Genomic DNA, 23,565 nt, shown 5'->3' on the forward strand with positions numbered 1-23,565 from the left:
CTGTAATGAGGCCAAAGAGTTCAAACCACGCCATGTTTTACAACACAGAAAAGACATAAAAGCTAAAACTTACTTAATAAAGCAAGAGGTTTAACAGCATGTGTTGACCCGGACATACCAGTACAACTTTAAACCACCATATTTGTCTTCTGCTTTATGTGGGTGGACACAGCAGCTATCACATGATTAAGCCAGTGGCAGACACACAAAGTTTCTTGAGCCCAGAGTTATCAACTGAGCTAATGTAGGTCAAGGGTTTTATGAGAAGAAAGACTACAGTGTATTTAAACACATGGACGTACACCCACACACACACACTGTCTTTCTTCAAAAGGTTTAAAGGCCTTGACTGCGCTACAAGGATCTGCAGTATTTACTTCTGCTCCAACCCCTAAACTCTTTTCTTTTAGCCTCATATGAGCCACTGTGCACGGCTGCCCTTCAGCGTAATAATTATCAGGATTTTTTCTGCTTTTTGCTTTCTGTGCATTGTTTTTCTCTCCTTCTTGTTTCTTTGAACTCACCTCTCTGCCGGTCAATATGTGTCGCGCCAGTTTAACCTTGGCGAAGTTGCCTTTGCCGATGGTTTTGAGCAGTCGGTAGTTTCCAATGTGTGGCTGTTCATCTGAACACAAGGCGATGGAGTTACGACATCTGGCACCAAGTGAGCGGCTTGACCAGCCCGTGCCCTTCTCTGAGCGGCTGGCCGACAGGGAGGTATGCTGAAGAAAGAGAGAGATAAATACATAAACTACTGTGACTGACACCATTCATTCTTAATGAACAACACAGTGGAATCTTAAGAACTGTATCCAATGTGAAATCTTAGATGTGATACTCTCTAACTGTAAGAGAAAACAAATTTTGCTTGAAAGAGGACTCCCACTCACAGTTCGTTAAATAAAAACAACATTAGAGCTGAATGGTTAAAAAAAACCAAAAAAAAAAAAAACCCTAAATTTTTCAAGCAAAACAGTTCAGTTGTGCAGCTCTCCCTTGAAAATAAATCATAGTAGATGGAATATACCTATTAAATTTTATACCTATTGATTTTTTAAGTATTTTTTTCACCTTTAATTGGCTAAATTATTATTTAAGTGGAAATTTAACTAGTAGCAGACCGAACGTATTTAAAATACTTGCACCGATGTTGAAAGAGTGAAAGAGAGTCACAAGCTCCAAATGATTTGCATGCCTATAGATACCTTGTGACACTGACTATGTAACTGCAAGCCTGTACCAGACACCAGAAGTTGAAAAGAAAGAGCACCCAGCACCCCTCGATGTTTTTATTCAGCACACTCGTGTGGCTGCAGGGTCAGTGACGTTAGACTCGTGTTCCTAATGATGGTGGTGGGAAACCGATCTGGCCTTCATACCTGAGCGTCTGTTGATACTCACAACATGCTCATATCTAAAACTACCACAACAGTCTGAATTTAATCACCCTTTAAAGAATAGATTGGTGAGTGAAACAGCAGGGTAACTGCGACAGCCAACCAACCAACCCTTTGTCATTTTCTCACAGTGATGAGGGAGAGACAGGTAATATAGGTCTGACAAATGTTACGCTCTGTGTGTCAGCCAGACCCAACTCTACTCCAGCAATGAGTGCAGCGCTATTCTTATTATCATTGGCCTTTTGTTCTACTGACTTTACATTGATCATGTTTCATATTTCAATTGGAGTCAAATGTATTCTGATCATTTATCTTTATTGTTTTATCTCCCAGACTTGACTGTCGGTTTTATTTGACCGCTTTACTTCAAGTTTTAATCTCTCCATTTGCTTTCCCGAGCACTGAATGGACACATAAATACCCATCTGCAGTAAGGATGACATGCGGAACAAAGAAACAAGAAAATAGAGGAAGCTTCAGGTACCTGACCTGACTACAATGAAAACAAACATCTGGAATGAAGGGTGAACATTACTATTGTAAAATCTCAGCATTAAATGTTGTTTGTTAGCTACAAAGTACTTTCACAATCAATTAATGATGCAGAACCTTGTTCCTGACAGTTGTATCAGTTTTTACCTTGTAACTCAAAGGCGAATGAGATTCAGTCCTTCCTGCAAATGACTTGCTACACTTTTCACTATATTTAGCAAATCACCACTTTTCTCTGTGAAAGCCATCAGGAAATGTTCCAGCTATAGACCGCTTCATTTGGAAAACTGTAAATAGCAACTAAATGTTCATTACTCACTGTGTTACAGGGTGATATTTCATGCAAAGCATGAATAATTAGCATTATTTTCAAAGGACGAAAAAGTGCCCCGTCATTGCAATCAATTAAAAATGAAAAAGCTCAAATAAATTGCATAGTACTCCATACAGATGTCAAAGTTCAGCATTAAGATCTGTTCACTCGTCTGAGACAGCAATTTTTTTCTCCCACCTGATTTCTTTAAATTCAGTTGAAATGAATTGCTTTCATTTCTACCCCAGATTAGCGGCGTCTCTGCCTGGACAAGCAAAAAGTAAAAAGTGCCAGAAAAAGTTCATGCCCAGCCCTGTCAGATGAGACCTTTTAGAAAAATGAGAATTACTCAATATTCAAAACTACATGTCATAAGAAACTGCAGAGACTTGTAGCACCATGGATGTTAAGTGATGTAGAAAAAGAAAAAAACAAAAACCCAAAGATTTCTACAAAAATCATGTCTGTTTTTTTAGATGACTCAACAGCCGACCCTATTTCCACCAACTCAGTAGTGCAGGAACATATTTGCTTCTCGTTTCAGGAGCCAACTCACATTTCCATGGGTTTGAGAATAATTGTTGTCTGGTAAATGTTGCCGTGTTAGTATATCTCCACAGAAGCAATATCACGATTAACATATTCTGTGAATCACTGGTAAATTTCTAGATTAGGCAATATCACTGGCAGAGTGTTGCCTAAGAAGAATCTGCAGACAAATGAGGTTCAAGTCAAGAAGATCTGTGATTCCACCTCAGACTGTATCACCATTTGCTGTTATTGCTGTTAGGACCTTTTAAACCCAGCCTGTTTTACCCGTTTGCATCTCTCAGACATCAAAAAGCTTTCATCGCGCCTCCTTTTTGTCGTTCTCTTTGTGGACTTCCATTCTTAGATTTTATTAGCTTTCCAAAATGCATTTTTTTGAAACACTTGAGGCATTTTTCCCTCATATTTCTAATACAAAACAGCAAAGACAAAGAGAAAAGCAGGTTTTTGAGAAATGTGCTACATCCCTGGGGGGCATTAACTGGTTGTAAATGAAGAAAGGAGATGTTTCTAGCTCATATGCTATGTGAAGAAATTACTATTAAAAGCTAAACTACCATGTAAAAAAACAAAATGTCGAGTTTATTGTTTAGAAGAATAAATTTGATTGTGGACTGTCTGCAACATTAATCAGTACACCAGAAAACAAATAAAAATCACCCTCAGCTGATATTCTTTCATCTCTCTTTCTGAAGCTGATCACACATCAAGGTTCGGACCAAAATAGTACAAACTGAAACTAATATTTTATTGAAGGATTATAACTAAAGAGTTGGAATATGATATTTAAAACGCCATAGCCACCAAGCAAATGTGTTCCTTCATTTTCTCCTCTTCCTCTCCCTTCCCCCCTTTAATTTCACCTCCTCTCTCTCCTCTGGTTCATCCCTTCCCCCAGACAAATCAATTTGCCTCCTTTCCCTCTATTCTCCTCGCCATGCCCGGACACGCCCTCTCTTTTGTCTCACGACGCTATCTTCATTTCAGCGACCTCTCATCATTTTGAGCATCCCGGTGGCCTCCATCACACTACTCCCATCTCCCCATCTCCCCATCTTCAGGGAGTGCAGTCTATCGATTCACCCAATCCTGCTGATTACCACGCAGTTTCATTCACAAGCAGGCCCGTGCATGTGTGTGTGCTTGAGCAAGATGTGATGGAGTCTATATTGCTGGTAGACTGCAGCAGCAAAGATATCATAGGGTGGGGAGTGGGGCGATTAAAGCCTCCACCCTCCCCCTCCAGTATGGGTGTAAGGTGACATTTGATATAGAAGATGGATGAAGGGCTCCGTGTGTGTGTGTGTGTGTGTGTGTGTGTGTGTGTGTGTGTGTGTGTGTGTGTGTGTGTGGTGGTTGTTGCTAAATGATTTGCACATTCAGCAAACAAGCTGCACCTTGTCCTTGTAGACTGAAAGCACTGAGATTTGGTGTCCATGTTCTGCATCGTTAAATCGTAGCAAGAACGTATGCGAGGTTAAACCAATACAATGTTTATCCTTATTACAAAATCAGATTTTGCTTCTGTCCAGTATGCATACTCCGGAGCTGAAAAATGATAAAGTACCAAAAACACCACTTCCTCTAATGATCCTTAGGGTAACTCCTTAGGGTATCCCCAGATCCCAGTATTAAAATTCCCAACTTTGAACCATTAAAAGCACATTTATGGTCTGGTTCAAAAAAGCGTTGAACCCTGCTGATAACAGCTGCATAGTGGGAAGCTATTTTCAGAACTCACTCCACTTGGATGCTGCTAAGGTGTAAAATTAGTCACTAAAGTGGACTGCTCCACTGTGTACTGTTGGTGCCTCTTGAAGCGTTTTTAATTAAATTATCCGACAATACAGCTTGTTGACTCTTAAAGACCACCAAAGAAGTTTGTGCTTCAGTTTCCTTGAGTGAGATTCTGGTGTTTTGTTAGTCTCTCATTTTACAGTTTACACTTTAGTCTCTATGAAGAAAAAACAAGCTGAAATGTTCTTTGTTACTTTCTGAATAATTCCTTTGACATCATCTTACAGAGGAACACACTGTTGACAGGCAAGGCTCCTGTCAATGACTCAACAAAGGAAGCATGCCAGCTTTTTCCTATAAATTCATGTGTGGCTTACACGAATGACAGCTTGATGTCAATTAAACAACAATGCGCTGAAGGTGTGAGCGTAGCTGCCAAAGGGCCTGACATGATGCCGAAAGATCTGACGCCGACTTTTAGCTTGAAAAGTTGCCAAAAGTTGTTTAAAGAAATTTCTACACTTTATGCATAGTCATCCACGTCTATAATCAGCTTATATACACAGGTGCAGGACATTTTCCCCACATCAGGCAACACCACATGTATGTCCGAGCACCTTAATGGTTTTATTCCAAACCTGCAGTGCTCATTACACTTTACACTCTCTGTTCTGACACTTTAATATGATCTGGTGTTTGCAGTTTTCTGCTTTACTCTCTAATTTACTTCATGTAGCCATTTTATTGTATAGAGTAATTTGATTTTGTGGAGCTATTTGCTTTTGGCTGATGTTTTCTTATTAGATTTTGTGTTAGTTTAATATAAGCTGGCTGCTATAACAGAATAATTTTTATCTTATAATTAATAAGATAAAATAAAACTACAGCCTCTTGTGCAGTTTCTCAACATTTTCAGATCTTTATGATGGCGTGACATGCCTGAAGGATGATGATCATGATCAGGTGTCAACAAAGCAGATAAAGATCTGTTCTTAAACCAAGAGCAAAAAATGATTTAACACTAACACATTTAACTGGTTTTTCTAAGCAGATCTGCAGCATTCTGGTCCCGTCTTTTTCTGTGAAAAACTACAGAGATATGAGCTACAAATCACAGGAAACCACTTTTAGTTTGCAATAAGAGGTAAGTTTTCGCTCAGGTATGTGGTGGCATTGCGGTGGCATACACGTTTGCATGTCTGGCTTGGCTATTGTACAGCACAGGAGTTATCTTCCATCTGCACCGATCTGTGTGGGAGTAGAGCCAAACAAAATGGATATGAATCGATGAATGGAAACTCATGAATCTCATCTACTCTCAATATGGGCCTAATCTGCCTGAGGAACATTTTCCTCTTTTATACTCCGTGGAACATGCCTGTCATCTTTTCTAGTTTATCATTTCTCTGGATGCTGTTTCTCTTCTGTAAATTAAACTTTTGTTGTTGTTGTTATAGGGATTATTGCTTATATGTTGTAGCGGGACTCATAAATAACTCAAAAGACTCAGCTCATTGTTGCAAAGGCAGAATTAAAATGTGATTTTTCTGTGGTCTGTTATATTAGTTTTAAATTAAACTGGAGGAATGTAAAGGCGAGGCAGGCAACACTACGTCAAGACACCCACTATGACGAATACAAATGTGCTTCCACACAATGGACCACACCCTGAGGGAGGTGTCTTGGACTTACTTTTGCTCTGAGTGTGTGTGTTGGGTAGGGAGGTACTAAGTAAAGACAGGATGTGTGACCTTATGCCCAGCAGAGGAATGGTGTAACCTTCAGCCATCGTCACAGACACAGTGACCTACACTACAGCTTCCTCTTCTGCTCCAGAGGCTCTCGGCCTCAGACTGGTACGTCACTGGCTCTATTACACATGACTGCAGACACGTCATCTCCATAACATAACAGAAAAAAAACAAAGAGATAAGAAGGATTCTTATCTTATGCTAAAAAAGGAAAGAGAAATTGCTGTCAGTAACAGTGAGTTGGATATGTTAGATTCCCTGTCCTGCCCGAGAGGTTAAAGCATGTTCAGCTGTAAACTATGTAGGAGGGAAAAACTTAAAGGTATTTAAAGGGAAACAAAGAAACAAACCAGTTTAGGGAAATACATACTTATTGCAGTGATAGGAAAGTCCCACAATGACTTTATTCCAATAGGTTGTTTTGAATGTAGCCGACCAGGTGCTAGTTTCACCGAGACAGTTTTGACTTTTCCTATGCATTAGTCCAAGGCAGTGCTTTTCTCTGTGGATAACTGAGTCACAGCATGTGGTCTACACTGACCTTATGCTATCATTTGTTTCAACGAGAATTCAACTGGGGGAGCACTGGTTTCTGGCCACTAAAAATAAAGATTGACTTATTTTAAGCCAAGCTAACTATATCCTTACATTTAGAAGAAGCACCCCCCAAAAAACCCCAACATGACTCATCATGTGTTGCTAAGAATAATAAACACATAACAAACACTACTTTGTTATCAAATCCAATTTATGGTGTTTACTGAAATAAGCTGCTTTAAGCTGCGTTAAATGATTAGTCAAGCAGCTGCACCCAACATCAAAATTAGCCTACATAAACCACTCGACCATTAGAAAGTACCAACACGAGGGTTACACTACCCACTATCTCAGCAGCATTTTTTAGGCTTCTTAGTCCCTCTTCCTTTTTTTAGACTAACAATTTCTGCAGAAGCTACTTAGTGTGCCATTATTTTTGATGTAAGTATCTTTATTTACTTATTAATTGTGCTCCTGCTTAAGAAAGTTAAGGTCTTAAGGTCTTATGGTCTGAATTTACACATCTATTTTAAGTATATTTCCATTATCTAAGCCATAGTAAACTCTATTATTGTGAAACTGGCCCCAGATCATATAATTTGAGGTTGACTGGCAGCTCTACATTCCTCTCATGCAACCGGCAATCTACACTTTAAGTCTAACTGCTAGTGGGAGTACACATTAAAGATATTAGCTTTGTCCACGCTCGCAAGACAGTCTTCCTCTTCCTCTCTAAGAGCTCAGGATCCCTGTATAAACCTGTCACATCTCACTCATCCATCAGGAGTGTGTGTCAAAAGCAGCAGGAAGTTGCATGAACTTAACCAGCATCACATCCTGTTCTGGAGACAGAGATGTCACAGCGATGACAGCAGACGTGTCACATGTTGAGCTGCAACACTCAGCGAGCATTTCCTGGCAGGCCCCAAAAGGAAGAAAGAGCTGAAAAAAAAAAAAACCCATGCCAGTGACCATAACAGACAAGCTGTCTGATGCAATGGAGCTTCAGCTCAACCAGCTGCTGGAGCTTCACTTCCCTCATAATGTGATCGGATTTGTTTGAAAAAGCAGGAAGCATTTTGTGTGGCTTACAAAAAGGAGCGAAAATCGAATTAGTCATCTTGCATCTATTTCTGAGAACGAAAGAGGAACTAGTACTTTAAAGCCAAAACTCCAAGATATTGCCGTTCATAACAGTACTGCACTAACAGATGACGATCTCAGGGACCATACACGTTGACATATGAGAGTGTGATAAATAAGAGTGTCAACCAAAGAGCTAAAATCAGCTAGAAAATGATGCAAACTGCAACATACATAGAGGGTGGTTAACCGTGGACTTGCAGAGACAGTCATTTACATCCTCTCCTAAACATTTTTGTCTCACGAGGCATAGATATCTGTGCGTGAAAGACTCAAGTCTTGGTGGCAAAGGCACGGTGAAGAGTGGAGAAGGAACAACACAACCATTTTATACGCAAATATAAAAACAACATGGCAAAGTTAGTAAAACTAAAGCCCGGAAGAATAAAAGTAAAGAAAGTCGAGGCAAATGTTGTCGTTTAGCTGATGTCCATTCAGTGTTGGTTGCCAGTTAGGGTTAAACACCCTCATCATGGATAAGACTACCCAGCTCCATTTTATAAAAAGCATATATTAAGTCTATATCAATATACAAAAGAAATCTCCTAATGGCTCATCTATTTCACAACACTCAAAGCTATGCTGTAAAGCTCAAGAGTTCTGTTCTAATTAACTTAATACTGACAGTATTTATGTAGCGTAATTATTAGTCCTTACTCAAACATTTCAGCGCTTATACTGTGTCACCACCATCGTGTTGTGTTCATCGCAGGAAATAATCTTTTGGAGTTGATATTTCTTCATGAATCATTTTGTAACACTTTCTGCTGTACTAGTAAACAGATGATAAAGAGTGGCAGGAAATGTGTGAGAGAAGAGTATGATGAATAGATGAAGGTCAAACTGGACTAAAATGTGTGTATTTTTGGAATAAATGAGAGCGGAAAGAAGAATTGACTTTATTTCAAAGGGAGTCTAAATAACCCACAACTATTTCACGCTGTGACTAATAAGCATTGCTTCCACATGTTGCCCCTTAAACAACATAAATGACTGATATTCAAACAGAACATCCCTAAAGCATTTTTTGTGTTTCAGATTATCCACGGATGACTAAAGCAAAGAAGCAGATAGACATTGGTTGGCTTCTGCCACAGTCACTAAAATTCCTACCAATACCATTAGCCCAGACTTGAGTCAGACCAGTGTTGCTCCTCTCCCTCTCTGTCTTTTATGGCAAGTCCAATGTTAACCTTCTGATTTATGATCAAAATACAATAATACAGCAAGGCATTTAGCAGTCTCACTCAGAGCAGCCTGATTTGATTCCACTGAGATTTGCATTTTCTTATTTTTACACGCTTAAAACTGGTTCTTTGGGCCCTCGGGTCAGGCCAAGTACATTATAGCCAGGGGTGCACTTAAGTGGTCTGCAGGTGCACATTTGCTGTCTTAGCTGTCACCAGATAAGAAGTTGCAATGCGCGTTCGTGTACATAAGCTTTTCTGGAGGAGGACAGACATTTGGTTAGAACTCTTAAAGATGTCAAGAAGCAAGCTCCTTTAAGCAACTACTTTGGTGTTCCTCCACCTCCAAAGAAATGTCAGAAGGAGTCCGAACCGCAAAAGAAGCACGTATTCTCGGAAAAGTGGATGCAGGAGGTGAGCTGGCTTCAAACAAATGATGAACGCACAGAGATGTGGTGCAGAATGTGCCGTGAAAATCCCACTCTAGCGGACAAAAACAGTGCCTTTTATATGTACGCAAACGCACGTTGCAACTTCTTATCTGGTGCGCATCTTTTATTTTGACAGCGAATGCGCACCTGCGGACCACTTATGTGCACCCCTGATTATAACACTTATTAAGGCTTAAAATCATCATTAAATTGACCTTAATTTGAAAAATCAAGACAATGTTAACTACCCTGTTAAGTGTCAGCTACTCTGGCTGTTATTAAACACCCCATTTAAAAAAAAAGTCATCTTGTGATGACCAAGTCTTCACTAAAAGCAGTAATTGTGCTGAAAAAAAATCAAACCGAATATGAATAAATTACTGTTTTCTGCACCACAATGCCCCTTTTGTTAAATCCATTACCCTCTTAGGCTGAAATACCTCGGAGAGGTTTTAAGAGAAGACATTTAAATATCATCCCCTACATGAAGCGGACAGCACAAATATTAAGAGGACAACTACCCAACACTGTGGGTTAAATGCAGCCTCCTTCCTCCAGTGTGACATCATCTGACCCCACAGTATGCAAAATGTAACTGGATTCCTCTGTCTGGACAAGGCAGGACTGCAAATGTACACACACGCTTTCTTTTTGCCTCTGGAAATGTGCCACATTACTCAGCATATCATTCGCCAGGGTCAGATTTATTCTGTTTGGATCAACAGCAGCGGATTAAAGAGCTGAGTCACTCCTTGGCTAGACCTCAGCTCCTCTCTCTCTAAACCCTGCATCACTGTATAAATTTACATCAATAAATGCAAAGAAAAGGCACAATTCCCTTTGGGAAAAAATTTACTGTCCATTTCAGTCATGTCCTCACAGTGTCAGTCTCTCTGCTGCTTTTTGCAGTCATGTATGATCTCATTCATTTCTCTCATAGTTTGTGGTAGGACTGAGGGATTGAGCATGCACAGTAAGGGAGGTACAACGGTGAGATGAAAACAGCACATGGTTCATGACAGCCTACTGCAAATACATTGAAAACTTCCCAACATGTGTTAATTAATCTAAAAGTGTTTTCAGACAAGTCGGCATCTTCCACGCAAACGACAGCCGCAGCGATCTGCTAGTGATCACAGGAATCACAAGCAGCAACCTCTTTGCAACCAATTTCACCTAGCAACAGCCAGCAACCACTCACCAACAGGTCAGAGAATGCACATTTTTCCATAGCAACCAGATGTTACCAGGTGGCAACAGAAGAAACTTTTGTATCATCTGTTTTTTTGTGTACTAAATAGAAAAGCTGGGGAGCCCCCCACCCTCACCAAAGGAATCACCCAAGTGGAAACACTGACTACTAAGATTAGTTTTAAGTATACGGCAGTATTCAGTATTACTCAAGCAAAAACTGTGGACATGTAATAATGGAAGGTTCAGTACACAGGGTGAAAGTCAGAATAGAAGTCAAACCATAATAATAGTTTCCATTTGAAAGATTTTTGTAATAATGTTTTAATTTTTAATTCATTTTCTGAGCTAGCGGCTCATCAGGCTTTTTTTCAGTAATGTCAGAGATGAGTGCGATCGAGTGTTATCTCTGGTGGGAGTGATAATTGCTAAAACTAGGCAAATCGTATGAAATATTTACTTCCTTTCATACATAAAACTTATGATGCTGATCATTACTGGATTAGTCAAGACAACTTGTAATCTGTGAAACTAGCAGCCCGTCTTACTCACAGTTTGCGGCATACTTCCACATTCATACCAGTCTATGTCAAATAAGCATACACTTTTGAGTCAGGTCCTCTTAATCATTTGACAGTTGACCTCTTAATTTCTGTTCAGTACCTTCTACCCACTCCCTTTTCCATCATTCCCACAGCTCAGTCTTTGTTTCTGGCCTTTTTGTTACCTAATGTAAAATTACAAGACCTACACAACCTCTCACAATTATGTTTGTTCCTCATGCCCAAAGCAATTTGTCTAGAACACGAAACCATGCACACTGATCGGAGAGAAACATGACCTGCTTGGTAACATCTCTTAAATTAAATGTAATTGCTGGTTTGGCTTCACAGACAACAATTTTGCAGACCCTCTGACTAAGCGGGTGAAATAATGGATGTCAATGTTAGTAGTAGTGTTCTTTGAGATTATGGTCTGCTGCAGGAAGCTATTAACCACACTGCCAAGGGGAAGTCATACTATAGTTATTGACAACACTTGCAATGTACTTCTAGCTCTCTGTCTATAACCAGATGATAAATGCAAAAAAGTCAGCTTAGCTCAAACAAAAACACACAGAGGAACAGGAAGTATTGTGACAAAGCTTGCATCACAGGCTCTGCGTTTATACTGACCACAATTTTAAAAAAAAAAAAACCAACTACTTTTGGTATGAGCTAGAGATGTTGGACTGCTGAATATTTTACTTTAGTTACTAAAACATTATCACATGCACACACAAATCATGTGATTCCATCATAATCACATACAGCTTTTAATAACTTTAAAAAGTTGGTAAGCAGAGTTTCATCTGTAAACAAGACATCATAGCACACACAGAGTTTTTGGCCTTCCACCAAAAAAACCACCAGAAATGTGACAGATATATTTCTCACTTCTCTTAACTGAAGCACTAATTTAGGGCCAGAACTATCGGGAATAGCCTCAGACTCCTTGCCTTAAGTACATGAGGACCAACTGTTGTTAGTTGTGTAGAAACCACCAGAGTTTCATATTTTAGGTCTGATATTTGACCAGGCGTGGGAAAAAGATGCCAAAGAAGGCAGCTGAATGACACATCACACGAACCTTCACTCCCAAACATCCAGCTCGCTCTATGGCTCCTCTCGAACACCCAAATTGGGCATGAAATTATTTTTTTCAAGGGGCACACAAGTTTTGCAAATTTGATGAGACCTCCCAGCGAGCACTAAAACTGCAGTTATAGCTCATGGAGAGCGACCTGGTCTTTCTGGTTGAAAAACACTGGATGGCTGTTAACTAAAAGGGCTTTTGGTTAAACTGCAGCAGCTGAGGCCTGAGGAGAAACACTGAGGACAGTAAGTTGACACCTGACAGCCGAAGAGGCCCTCTACACAATGAACACAACAGCCTGACTGTGTGCTCTGACTATGAATATCTGAGTGTCTTTTCTTCTTGTCTCCTGGTTCAGATTTTGTAATTGTGCAAATCTGCTTGTCTCGTTTTGTGAGCGTTTGGCAGTTAGCATAGGCTCCGTGAAAAGTGTCATTCTGCACATGGTAGCCTGATCTCCAGAAAACGCCACCTGTTCAGCGTTTGTTGCCTAACCACTTAACTAGAATTACATAATTGCTGGAGAGAAAACAATCTGTGTTGACAAAATGCCAAGACAGTTAATTTTGGATTTGGTGCCAGCAAAGTTTAATCACTGTGTTTATTATTTTTGGCTTAGGCTCTTTAACCTGCATCTAACACAGCGTCCCTTCTTTGGAATGATCATAAAGCTAATCCCAATTATTATCTCCCCATTTCAGCGTTAATTTAAGACCTTTTCAATGATGATCTTCAATGCATTTTTTTAAATAACTACATTTCTATCAGACTATAGGTAGCTTTTGTTGATTTTACATTTCTAACAGTAGCTATGGGCACAAATGAAACCCCAAAAAATCTTCAGAAATTGCTCAAATGAAACCAACAGGAACCATACGGCCCATTGAATGGCACACTGGGTGTTTGAAAAGTAATTTAGAAAATGCAATTCAAAAACAACAGATAAATACTATTGACATTAGCCTCTAAGCCGGTAATGTGAGCAGGGAATGCAAATCCTTAAATTTTCCTTAAAAATCTGCCACTGAGAGGCTCTTGAGCAAGCCATTTTCAGGAAGGTCCAGTAAGCTCTTAAGCTCTTTTCCTGATGCTGCCCTGCTTTACACTCATGCTTCTGCAGTTTCACTGTTTACTACTGTACGCTGTAAAATATAACCAGGGAAACTGGGGGCTCTGTGACCCGCTCATGGGCAACATTGCTGTAGCTGTTAAGGCTAAACAGAGGGTAACTCAATCACGTCTCCAGGGATCTGAGCTGGAAACTTCCCTCCAAGTGTTCTGCTTCTCTGACCTTTTGGGTCCGCTGTTGCAGCTGTAATCCAAAACGCCTTTAAGTTGGATTCAGTTGGCAAGGTTACAAAAAAGTAAACATCAGCAAGGCACTGCGATCAGTACAGAGTTTCAATGCACCTTGTGCTATAATCACAAGCTTTCATCTGCAGATTTGTATTTCTGGGCATGAATTTTCATGTGTACTAATGATGTCTTCCACTTTTAAAGGGCAGAAAGGTCCACATGCGGAGGCTTCGTGGGGTTTTGCTGCTCACACAAGAAACCTCAGTCAAAGTGCTACAAGAATAACAAATCTTTCCATTTCATTTGTTTTTCATTTATTTTTAAAGTGTCATTAATTTCAAATATGTTACTGTTGGAAGCGGCTCAGACAATAAAAACAACTATGTCAGGGTCAGGCTATTAAAGACGACTCATTTTGGTTGGGAATTAACTTGATTAGGTTTAGAAAAAGATTGTGGTTTGGTAAAAACAAAAAGTTTTTCGTGACTTTTAAAGGTCGGTTAGCCTCAGTGACACGTCTTGGCTGAAGAATCTAGGCAACATATGTGCTACGTGCACAAAATATACCTCCTATTGAAAAATTTCAGTTTCAGAGTTGTGCTGTCACAAAACAACATGACAGTTTATATCTATAAGCACAAACAAATAGTTCTCATGACTATTTCACATTTTTCTATAAAACTGGGCAAGCAATTTAACAGCAGCCCGCTTAATTTCATACCCATCATGCATGGTTCGGCTGGCCTCGGCGGACCAGATGATTTAAAGCCTAAGGCTGTTTATGACTGTATCTGGAGTGTTTCTAGGTGAAATGAATGCCAACGTGGGCATCAAAGGAGGGTGCCAGTTTTTGGGTAACATGTCTGGACAGCAAGTACTTGAATCTTTTTGCTTGTCCAGGGAAACACAAAAGCCTCGCCGTGCCCTGCAGTCGTGCACTGAAAGACATGTTGGCCTTTTTGTAAGAAAACACAGCTGTGCATGTGCACACAAGCACTCACCCACACCCTCTATACGACTTCCTTCTCTCTCACACACATTAAAACCTTATGACTAGCCCCAAGCAAAAAAGTGTGCCCATTCCCACAGTTCAGCATTAAGAAGAGCAATGCAACCTGTTTATTGTTTATTAAAACCTGTTTATTACACCTGTAATTAACTTTCGCTGTTGAGACTTTAAAATATTCTAAACTCAAGAGATAATCCCACGAAACCTTTTCTTCTAAAAACACAAATACACAGCAAAACAAAGTTAAAGAGGAGAAAAGATCCTGTGATTAAATAAAAAATTTAAGATTCTATGAAAATTCTCACAGGCCGTTTGCAGATGCAGGTTTAGCAGGTTGGGTTAAGTCACCCGCATGTGGAAACAAGGAAACTACAGAGGGAGATGAACACTGACACAGATGCAACTTCAAAACAGATCACGTTGATTTATTGGAACGTTTTAATAACACCTCATATAAGTTTAACAAAAATATTAGTGAAAATATTAATTTTCAATTTAAAGCTTTGTCATTTCCTTATTTCATTTAAATACAAGCCTATAGCAAGAAGGATTTGAATCCTGGCAGCTTGCTCCTGCATGTTCTGGCTTCTTTGTACTGGTCAAATACATGCATGATTGCCTGACTGGGGAAAAGTGCTATATCAGTGCGTTTTTGCTTCACGTCGTTTTATTTTTGTACCCTTAGATTAAAGATGTAAAACTGTCACAATAAGCTCAAGACTGAGCTCAGTAAGTTACAAAGAGATGTAAAATATTAACAACGTCCTTGAAAACAATTCAATTATCCATAGCACACAAAATAAGAGTGGAAGTAAAAAGCAAAATGTAATTTATTCATTCGTCCTGAAAGGTGACCCTAGAAATTATTTGCTATTCATGTCGCCTACTGCAAACTGTTGACGTGCCTTCTGTCAGTTATTCTTTACTAAAATGTTCACAGCCTACAGAGAAGCATAATCCTGCCCTTATGGATATTCTGGTTTGGTTTGTTCAGGTTTGAAGTATTGTACAACTAGCAATTTTCTGATTAAAAAAAAAGCACAAGACAATAAAATACAGAAGAGTAATTATAAGGACTTACAGCAGTTAAAGAGTACAAAAAGCAGCAGGGACTTTTTTAACTTTGGGGTATAAAGGTGAAAAGGATGGAGGACATGTCAGGTATTAGTTCTGGTTTCGGTGACTTTTGCGACAGAGTCAGAAATATACACGGGGAGGTTAAAGGAAATGACAGGACTGAACAAGAGAAGAGAGCAAAGCAGAGAACAGAGAGTAAGAACATGTAAATTGCAGAGCGTGGCGTGAAAGTGCAGACTGTCGTGTCATGTGTGATGTGACTGAATGATAAGCCAATGTGGTGTTGATGATCTCAGAAGACGAAGCCACAGCATGATAATATCATGCGCTGCGCATTTGTGATGGTCTCGGAGCCTTTTGCATGTGAGACTTTCCTGTCTTACATGCAGAACACACAAATACATGCACCAACATGTTCAACCACATGTGTGCTGCATTCAAAACTTCCATTTACTTTTATTTGTCTTTCTACCACCATCTGTAACTACCCTGTAATGAAATCTGGCATTCAACGTGAAGATCCGAAGCACAAACAACATTTCTAATTAATCAGTGTTGGAAACTGTTCTTGGGTGGGTTTAGAGTTCTGCATCAAAGCCCAGCAGCCCCTACACCTACTGAGCAACATCACTGCTTGCGTTTATACTTGTGCGCTGGTGCAATCACAAGTGAAATAGGGCTAATCCTGTTGGACTTGGAGGTAATAAATATTGAACAACAGTTTTACTACAACACAGGAAGGAGAAAGACTTCAGAGGTGATGGAGCTAAACTATCAGAGCGATGAAAATGGGAAAATGGCATATGTCTATATTGGAAGAACGCTAGCTTGTGCATTAGCTTTGTGAGAGACACTTACTGCCAATTACCTTGTGTTGAACTGTGATTATGTTTGTGCTAATCAACATATTGTGTTTGCACTGCATATTAACACCAAGCGGATCTAGTTGTAGGCAGCTGTTTTTGATTTGTGTCGACATGTAGTTACTTTGCTAGGAAGGTGCACCAAGCACAATAATCGAGCATCATTCAGCAGATTTGAATGATGATTCTAGGGCTGTGCAAACTGATAACGTTTAATTTCAATTACAATTTTGGCTTGTTGTCAAATATGTTCTTATTGTTTTCTTGTAGAGCGACCGTTTTATTTCCAAGGAAACTCCTGCCAAGCTGCAGCACGTTAGGTTCAGTTAACATTTTCTTTCTAATGAAATTGTAATGAAAGAACAAAGAAATCCACTTTTGAAATTTCCATAACTCTTCTATTCTTCCAGAGTCTGTAAGTAATCCTGTCAATTATGATTTCAGTATTGATCAAAATAATTGTGACTGGGATTTTTTCTATAATCGAGCAAACCCGGGTGACTGCGAAGATGCAGTGAAGCCTGAAATATAAGTTATTGATGTCTGACCATTCATTTAGATAAAGGCCTTAAAACAGCTGCCAGGATGCACTGTCGAGATATCTGCCAAGTGGCTAAACTTGCTTCCGGACGGACGTCGCTATAAATCAAAATGGGATAAGGTCTGTAAGTTGAAGGCACAAAGTCGGCGAGTGAACGTGTGTGTGTGCGTGTGTGTGTGTGTGTGTGTGTGTGTGTGTGTGTGTGTTAAAATGGACAGGAGAGGGTGAGGAATAATGGGAAGGTGGGGGTGGGGTGTGCAGGACCCCATGTTGTAGCCATGGTGAGGTTACTAAGACAAAAGGCTTGTGTTTGAGCAAGGACAGCAATCATTCTGGTTTATTCCCTGCAATGCTGAGTTCTCACCAGCTTTAATGCTACATATGCATTTCTACAAGGATCATTTTTGACAAGAGTAGACTGCATCAAGCATTTAACAGGCTCTATTATTAGTTTACTGCTCTGCTTCAGGAGAAATCGTTTTATGACTCTTGCAGTTATTAAAAAACAGGGGAAAGAATCCACCAGTGGCTCTCGCTTTTATTTGGTATCTCACAGTGTGGACAAAACAGATTCTCCTCAATGTGAAGACTGAGCTTCTTTAGTCTTAATCTTTATTGTAACACAAGCCTCGATCTAACTTTAATGTTTTTGAATTTTTATTATTTGGATGTGGTGTAAATGTCCAAACCAGCTACAACAGGTTTGCATAAAAGTCAAAGAAGATTCTGCCACCTCTAAAAGAACCTCGGCGTTCCAGCAAGCGGTATAAACAATAAACACCTAACTGCTACAATCCAGAATGAGTTGTGCAATAAATTATCGTAACCAGAGTGACCTAATGAATGAATGAATGAATGAAAGCTTTATTTGTCACAAGCAGTCGATCCCTTACAGGAGCGGTCCCCAACCCCCGGGCCTCGGACCGGTACCGGTCCGTGAGTCGTTTGGTACCGGGCCGCGAGAGTTGAGGCTCAGATGTGAAATGTATGGTTTTCAGGGTTTTTAAATCGGTTTTCAGCGTTATTTTGTTATCGTTTTATCGTTAACTCTGTTTTTTCACGTGTGTTATGATTAAATCTTCTTTTTTTGGTACCGGTACTAGTTTTATTTTGTTGTATTTATCCGCGACACCTTAAAGGCCGGTCGGTGAAAATATTGTCGGGCATAAACCGGTCCGTGGCGCCAAAAACGGTTGGGGACCGCTGCCTTACAGTGTCTGAAATGCTTCTGTTCAGAGAATGGTTTATCATTTTTAATCTTCTTCTAATTTTTAAACATTAGCAAGGAAGTATTTCTAGACACGTCTCGACACAAAAGTACTTTAAGATGGCAAGAACAGAGGAAGTGACATTTAAAAGCAACACTCCCTTGGTTCTACATTGCTACATCAGTGTTTCCCACTGACTGTACTTAGATAATTTAATATGCTATAAAATGATATATAAACTGGGGCAATAAATGATGGAGCACTAGTCAGCTGCTTCTCCAGTTAGTTTCTTATCCAGTCTATGGACTCAAAGTCCATGGTCCTGGACTGCTGCTTGCAATCATGGTACTCTGTGAACTTAGTGTAGTGTACTATCTTTCTATATGGTGCAGGTTCCAGATTACTGCCGGCAGCTGCAATCCAAGACAATGGACTTCAAATCTGTCTGAGCAATGGATCGGACAGTAAAGACAGCTCAGAGCAACGACATCCTTACAAGCCACCCAGCAGGGAAAGACTAGACTGGAGACACTAGCAAGTTCAATTTAGCATCCTCTTTTAAAATAAGAGCAAGAGGACTGCATAATTATGAATCAATAACAGTGTTGTCTTGGATGGATTAAAAAAAATGCTACTAAAAATTAGGGCTACAACGATTCATCAACATACTCGATGACGCGGAAGCAGAATTTTATTGTCGATGCGTCATATACTATACCACATAAATGTGTTTTTGTAACTGTAATATACTGCAGGAAGCTATGGTGGCCATTATCGCCCTTATCGTCTGCCAAGAATGCGCTCAATACCAACGAAGAAGAAGATCTTGATGCATGCTCAATGATCCAGGTAAGGAAATCCCAAACAGTTAATTCTGTTCATCAGGACAGACAGTGCAAAGCAGAGACAGCACTACTGCAGTGCACAAGCATTTAAAAACGCCGCTGTTGTGCCAAAAAATGATCATCTGCTTAAAACTGATTTCCAATGTTTTTATGTGTCATGTCTTTACTTATATTGGTAAATAGGACTTTGGTGAACATGATTTACAAAGTGATTATATATAAAATGTAAAAATTACCTGTTTTCCAAGTATCTTATGACTTTATGTGTTATTGTACCTACATTCAAACCAATCCGGTTCTTTTTGGCCACATAAGACATCTTTTTAAACCTATTATTATATTTGTTGCAATTTCTGCGATCCTCTTGGTCAGATTACTCTTAAAAATATTTTTTTTAACGTCAATGAGACATTTTAACTGGATAAATAAAGGATATAAACGTCACTTTTGGGCTTCCACCTTTTGATAGGAATGCTGTTTGTGGCTCAAGATGACTTGATAGGTCATTTGACATTTGTTTCACAAATTATAGGCCAAAACGTTATTTAGAGCAGTTTAAATACGGGCAGTTAATATTTGGCAAATACTAGAAATCAGTTTTTGGCAGAAAAATCTCTTTTTGGCAGCTAATGAGTGAAATGCGATTGTAAACCAATAAACAGAGATAGCTACACTGTCTCCTAGTTTGTTTGTTTAGTTTTTACACACATTAATACTATAGCAAACCTTTTCCACCTAACATTAAGTAGCTAATCTGTGGGGAGAGAGAGAGAACAGGGTGATATTCACAGGTGGGTAGACTTGGGGAGGTGAGGCACTGGAGCCTAGAACAGGTTTGCCCACAGGAAGAGGAGATAAGAGTTATTGAAATAATTGTTGACTAATCGAAGAAAAATTGGCAGATTAGCCGACTACCAAAATGATCTTTGGCTGCAGTCCTGCTAATAATGCACTTGTTGTCAATTCATAGAGGCACTGCATCTAAGTAAAGTCTAATTCGCCCATTGAATGCTCGAAGATTTGTACACCTTCACAGGAATGCTGTTTGTGAGCCTAACTTCAGGTCTTAAACTGCCTAGATTCCAGTATATCATTCTCCACCAACTTCAGCATCATATATTTCAGCTCCTTTCACTGGAATGAGTCTGATCCTCTGATATATCCTGAGTCAGTTAGGCTAAAGTTTGTCTATTATGTCTGAGTGTCCTGAGGATGGATGCTGTTAACGTTAACTTCCTTGGGATGTCAGTTGCTGTTTCACTAAGCAGGTTTCTCATCAGTAGCTACTGATACACGTCTGCAACCCTTCAAGTTTACATGTTTAAAAGCTGTCGTTTGTTAGCTACACTTCTAAAGGTCTTGCATTCTTATTGTTGTAGTGCAGCAGTCCAAATCTTCCACACGTTTGCAATAATTATTTATTACCAATACCTACAATCCCTCTGTGAAATGTGGGAAACATTGTGTATGCTTTATCATTCCTTGTTACTAAGGGCCACCACCGGCCTCGGGTCTGCACTTTGAGAACCCTGGATGCAGGAAAATTCAGTGAGAGACACTACTGGTATTGGAAATATTTGCACCTATCTAAACAAAAGATATCCAGGGCCTGAGGCAGTGACAGCATACACTTTAAATAACCTTAAAAAGCAGGAAAGGAAGTATTCAGTGTTTTGTTAGCTGCACTAAGAGGAAGTGGTCTTTGTTAGACCTTCACATCCAAAAAGAGAAGCTGCTTTGAGCTGGGTGCCCTTGAGACAGAGGTGGGGATATTCTGCACAGCTGCTCAACTGATGTCATAGGACATTAGAGAGGTTCACAGTAATTACAAGAATATTTACAAACACTAAAAATTGAATCAAGAACAACTCAAACACAGTCTGCCAAAATCCCACGCTGCCACAGACACAGAAGGCTATCAGCAGGATGGACCAGGCTAGCCTGACACAGCAGATTTTGCAATATTGAGCTGCCCACTGAGCTTTCTGTCGCGGTTTTATTAAAGTGGAAACTGGGCGGGCCAGACAGGGTGGAGGTGATGGAGTGGAGGTGAGGGTTGGCTGGGTGGTCTTGCATCAGATGCATTAATTATTGATCAGCTGAGAGCTGGGGGGGGGGGGGGTAAACATGCGCAATGAAAACACCGGTGGAGGTGAAAGTCTAATCTTCATATCTCCATCCTGGACAGCATGTGTGTCCAACTGCACCCTGTCCCAAATGAGCTAGGGGAGATTAGCGCGTCTACGTCGCCTTGCTTGATTGCAGCTGCTCTTTGCACATGGCAGACTAATCTCTGGGCCCGCGGGCTGACGGGGGTTATTATGATCAGCTCCTTGAAAAGCATAATAAAAACCTAAGTGCAACCTCTCACAGACAGACGCCTATGGTTTTTAATTATCTACTTACATGGTCCGGGTTCCGCTCGTTCCCAGGCAGTGCTGTGCGTAAAGACATTTTTTGTCCCTGAGTGAGCTTCGCCGTCCAGGAGAGAAAAAAAAGTCTGGGTTGTGTTCACACCGGGTGAAAAAAGAAAGAAAGAAAGAAATGCCACCCCAGACTAGCCTGGCTGTATGTAGATAGAGGGGGAAAGGCTTCACTTCTCATAAAATCCTCATTGTCACAGTCCGTGAAGGCAGCACAGATCACCAAGACAGTGATCCAGCTTAAACTGATGCTTTAAAAAAAACTGAACCGGTTGGCTACATCCACTTCATGTCTTTATGGTGTGTCTGCCTCATCTGAAGAAGGAAAACCAACACTGAACCCCCCACTTAGCGCTTCGCTTTCCCCCAAATCCCCTCCCAGACGCTATCCTCTCATCTCTGTTGACACGCTGCTGGATAGTTAACAAAACAGCCCCTGTGGTCACCGGTTTACCTCCACCTGCATCGTCTTCTGCTGAGAAAGGAGGAAAGCGCGCACAGCCGGTGGAAAACACAGCAACCGATAGGGGCTGATAAGAGGAAACAGAGGCGAGGACTCAGTGTCCCTCTGGCCACCACGGTCTGAATTCAGAAGAAAAAAAGCAGGGGACTTTGTGTGTTCCTGTTAGCTTGCTGAATAATTCTGGGGACAGTCCACGAAGACGCAGTCAGTTTAAAAGGAAGCAGGAACCGGCTGAGGCAGCACTTCTGGACGCCGGGAGACGTTCAGGGCCCGGTTAAATAAATCAATGTATTGAAGAGAGCAGGCGGACGTGCAGCCTCCCAGTGTGTGAGTCCTATGGTTGGTTCTTCCTCTCTGTCCAGTCCGCCCTTGGCTCCTCTCCTCTTTGATTTGGTTAAAAGTGCTGCAGCGGTAATTGAAGAAGTCGCCGGCGTGTGAGGGCGAAGATACGTCTCCGCCGGGTCACGAACACACCATCTGTTTTCTAAGAAAGACGAGAGAAGAGCGGACCTCTCCCCCAGTTCGCCTCCCGAAAAACAGTGACAAGAGAAAGAGTGGGGAACGTCAACGGTAGGCAGGGCTGCTGCCTTCCACGCACGCGCACACAGACACGCGCTATTCTCTCATCTGTCGAGCTGCCTTCAAGACCCCGCAAAAAAATCTGTCTTCCGGCAATCTATCAGAGCTCGGAAAATAAAGATACCCATGGTAAACTTTCCAGGATGAAGAAAAGCTATCAGCAGGATTTAAGAAAACAGCCGCTATGACTTTATGTCCCATACAGCTATATATTGTGTTAATAAAGGTTGATTAGAAAAGGCCTGAAAAGTGTCTTTTATCTGCATTCCTTGTAATGACCAGCAGGAGACAACCCTTACCTCAGTGAACTCTTTCCTGGTGCGTTTATGGGCTCCGTCGCTATTTTCATCTCATATTGCATAGAAAATTAAAAGGTTTGGCCATTCTGTGTTTCACATAGGCCCACGACTAACGACTCACTGATAGTGGAGTTTTACAATCAGGTTCACCACTCACATATCACATCCAGTTTCAAAACACTAAGATGGCAGTGGTGAAAATGCTTAGCTCTGGGCTTTATAAACCAGTGGGTGACTTCATAATGCGTAGATACATCCTTTATAGCGTCTTACAAAATGAAAAATAAATAAATAAAAGTTCCACCATTTAAGTTTGAAACAGAGCCACGCAAAACGTACGAGAAACTCTTAAAAGTAACTCGTGAGCTAAGAAATGACATCTTTAAGTATATATAATCTAAACCTTCAAAACAAAAGAGAAGTCAGAAAGAAATGTAAAAGTTATTTAAATTCTTTAAAGCAATATGATATGATAATAACTAATAAGTGTGAGGTGGGAAATTAAGCAGGTTTCTGGCTGAAAACCTCTCTTTGTTATGGAAGCAGCAGGCAAGACATGCGGTGTTTTAAATGAAACAAGTAAATTTTTAAAATCA

At 40.4% G+C, this 23,565-nt stretch overlaps 1 protein-coding gene across 4 annotated transcripts in view; it reads right to left on the reverse strand.

The window, feature by feature from the left end:
• Positions 1-23,565, reverse strand: part of mark4b (MAP/microtubule affinity-regulating kinase 4b) — a 64,799-nt gene that overhangs the window by 37,868 nt on the left and 3,366 nt on the right. For 2 of the 4 annotated variants that reach the window (XM_082503254.1, XM_082503256.1), the window contains exons 1-2: positions 21,612-22,703; positions 525-722 (exon numbers count right to left, since the gene is read on the reverse strand). In XM_082503254.1, the coding sequence (XP_082359380.1) occupies positions 525-722; positions 21,612-21,659 (246 nt within the window). In that variant the 5' untranslated portion in view covers positions 21,660-22,703. Of the gene's footprint in view, positions 1-524; positions 723-21,611; positions 22,704-23,565 lie in introns of those variants that run through there. The other 2 variants (XM_082503255.1, XM_082503257.1) reach the window with 1 other exon arrangement.

This window comes from Aulonocara stuartgranti, assembly GCF_965226115.1.
Source record: "Aulonocara stuartgranti genome assembly, chromosome: 14".
In the NCBI taxonomy this organism is placed as follows: domain Eukaryota; kingdom Metazoa; phylum Chordata; class Actinopteri; order Cichliformes; family Cichlidae; genus Aulonocara; species Aulonocara stuartgranti.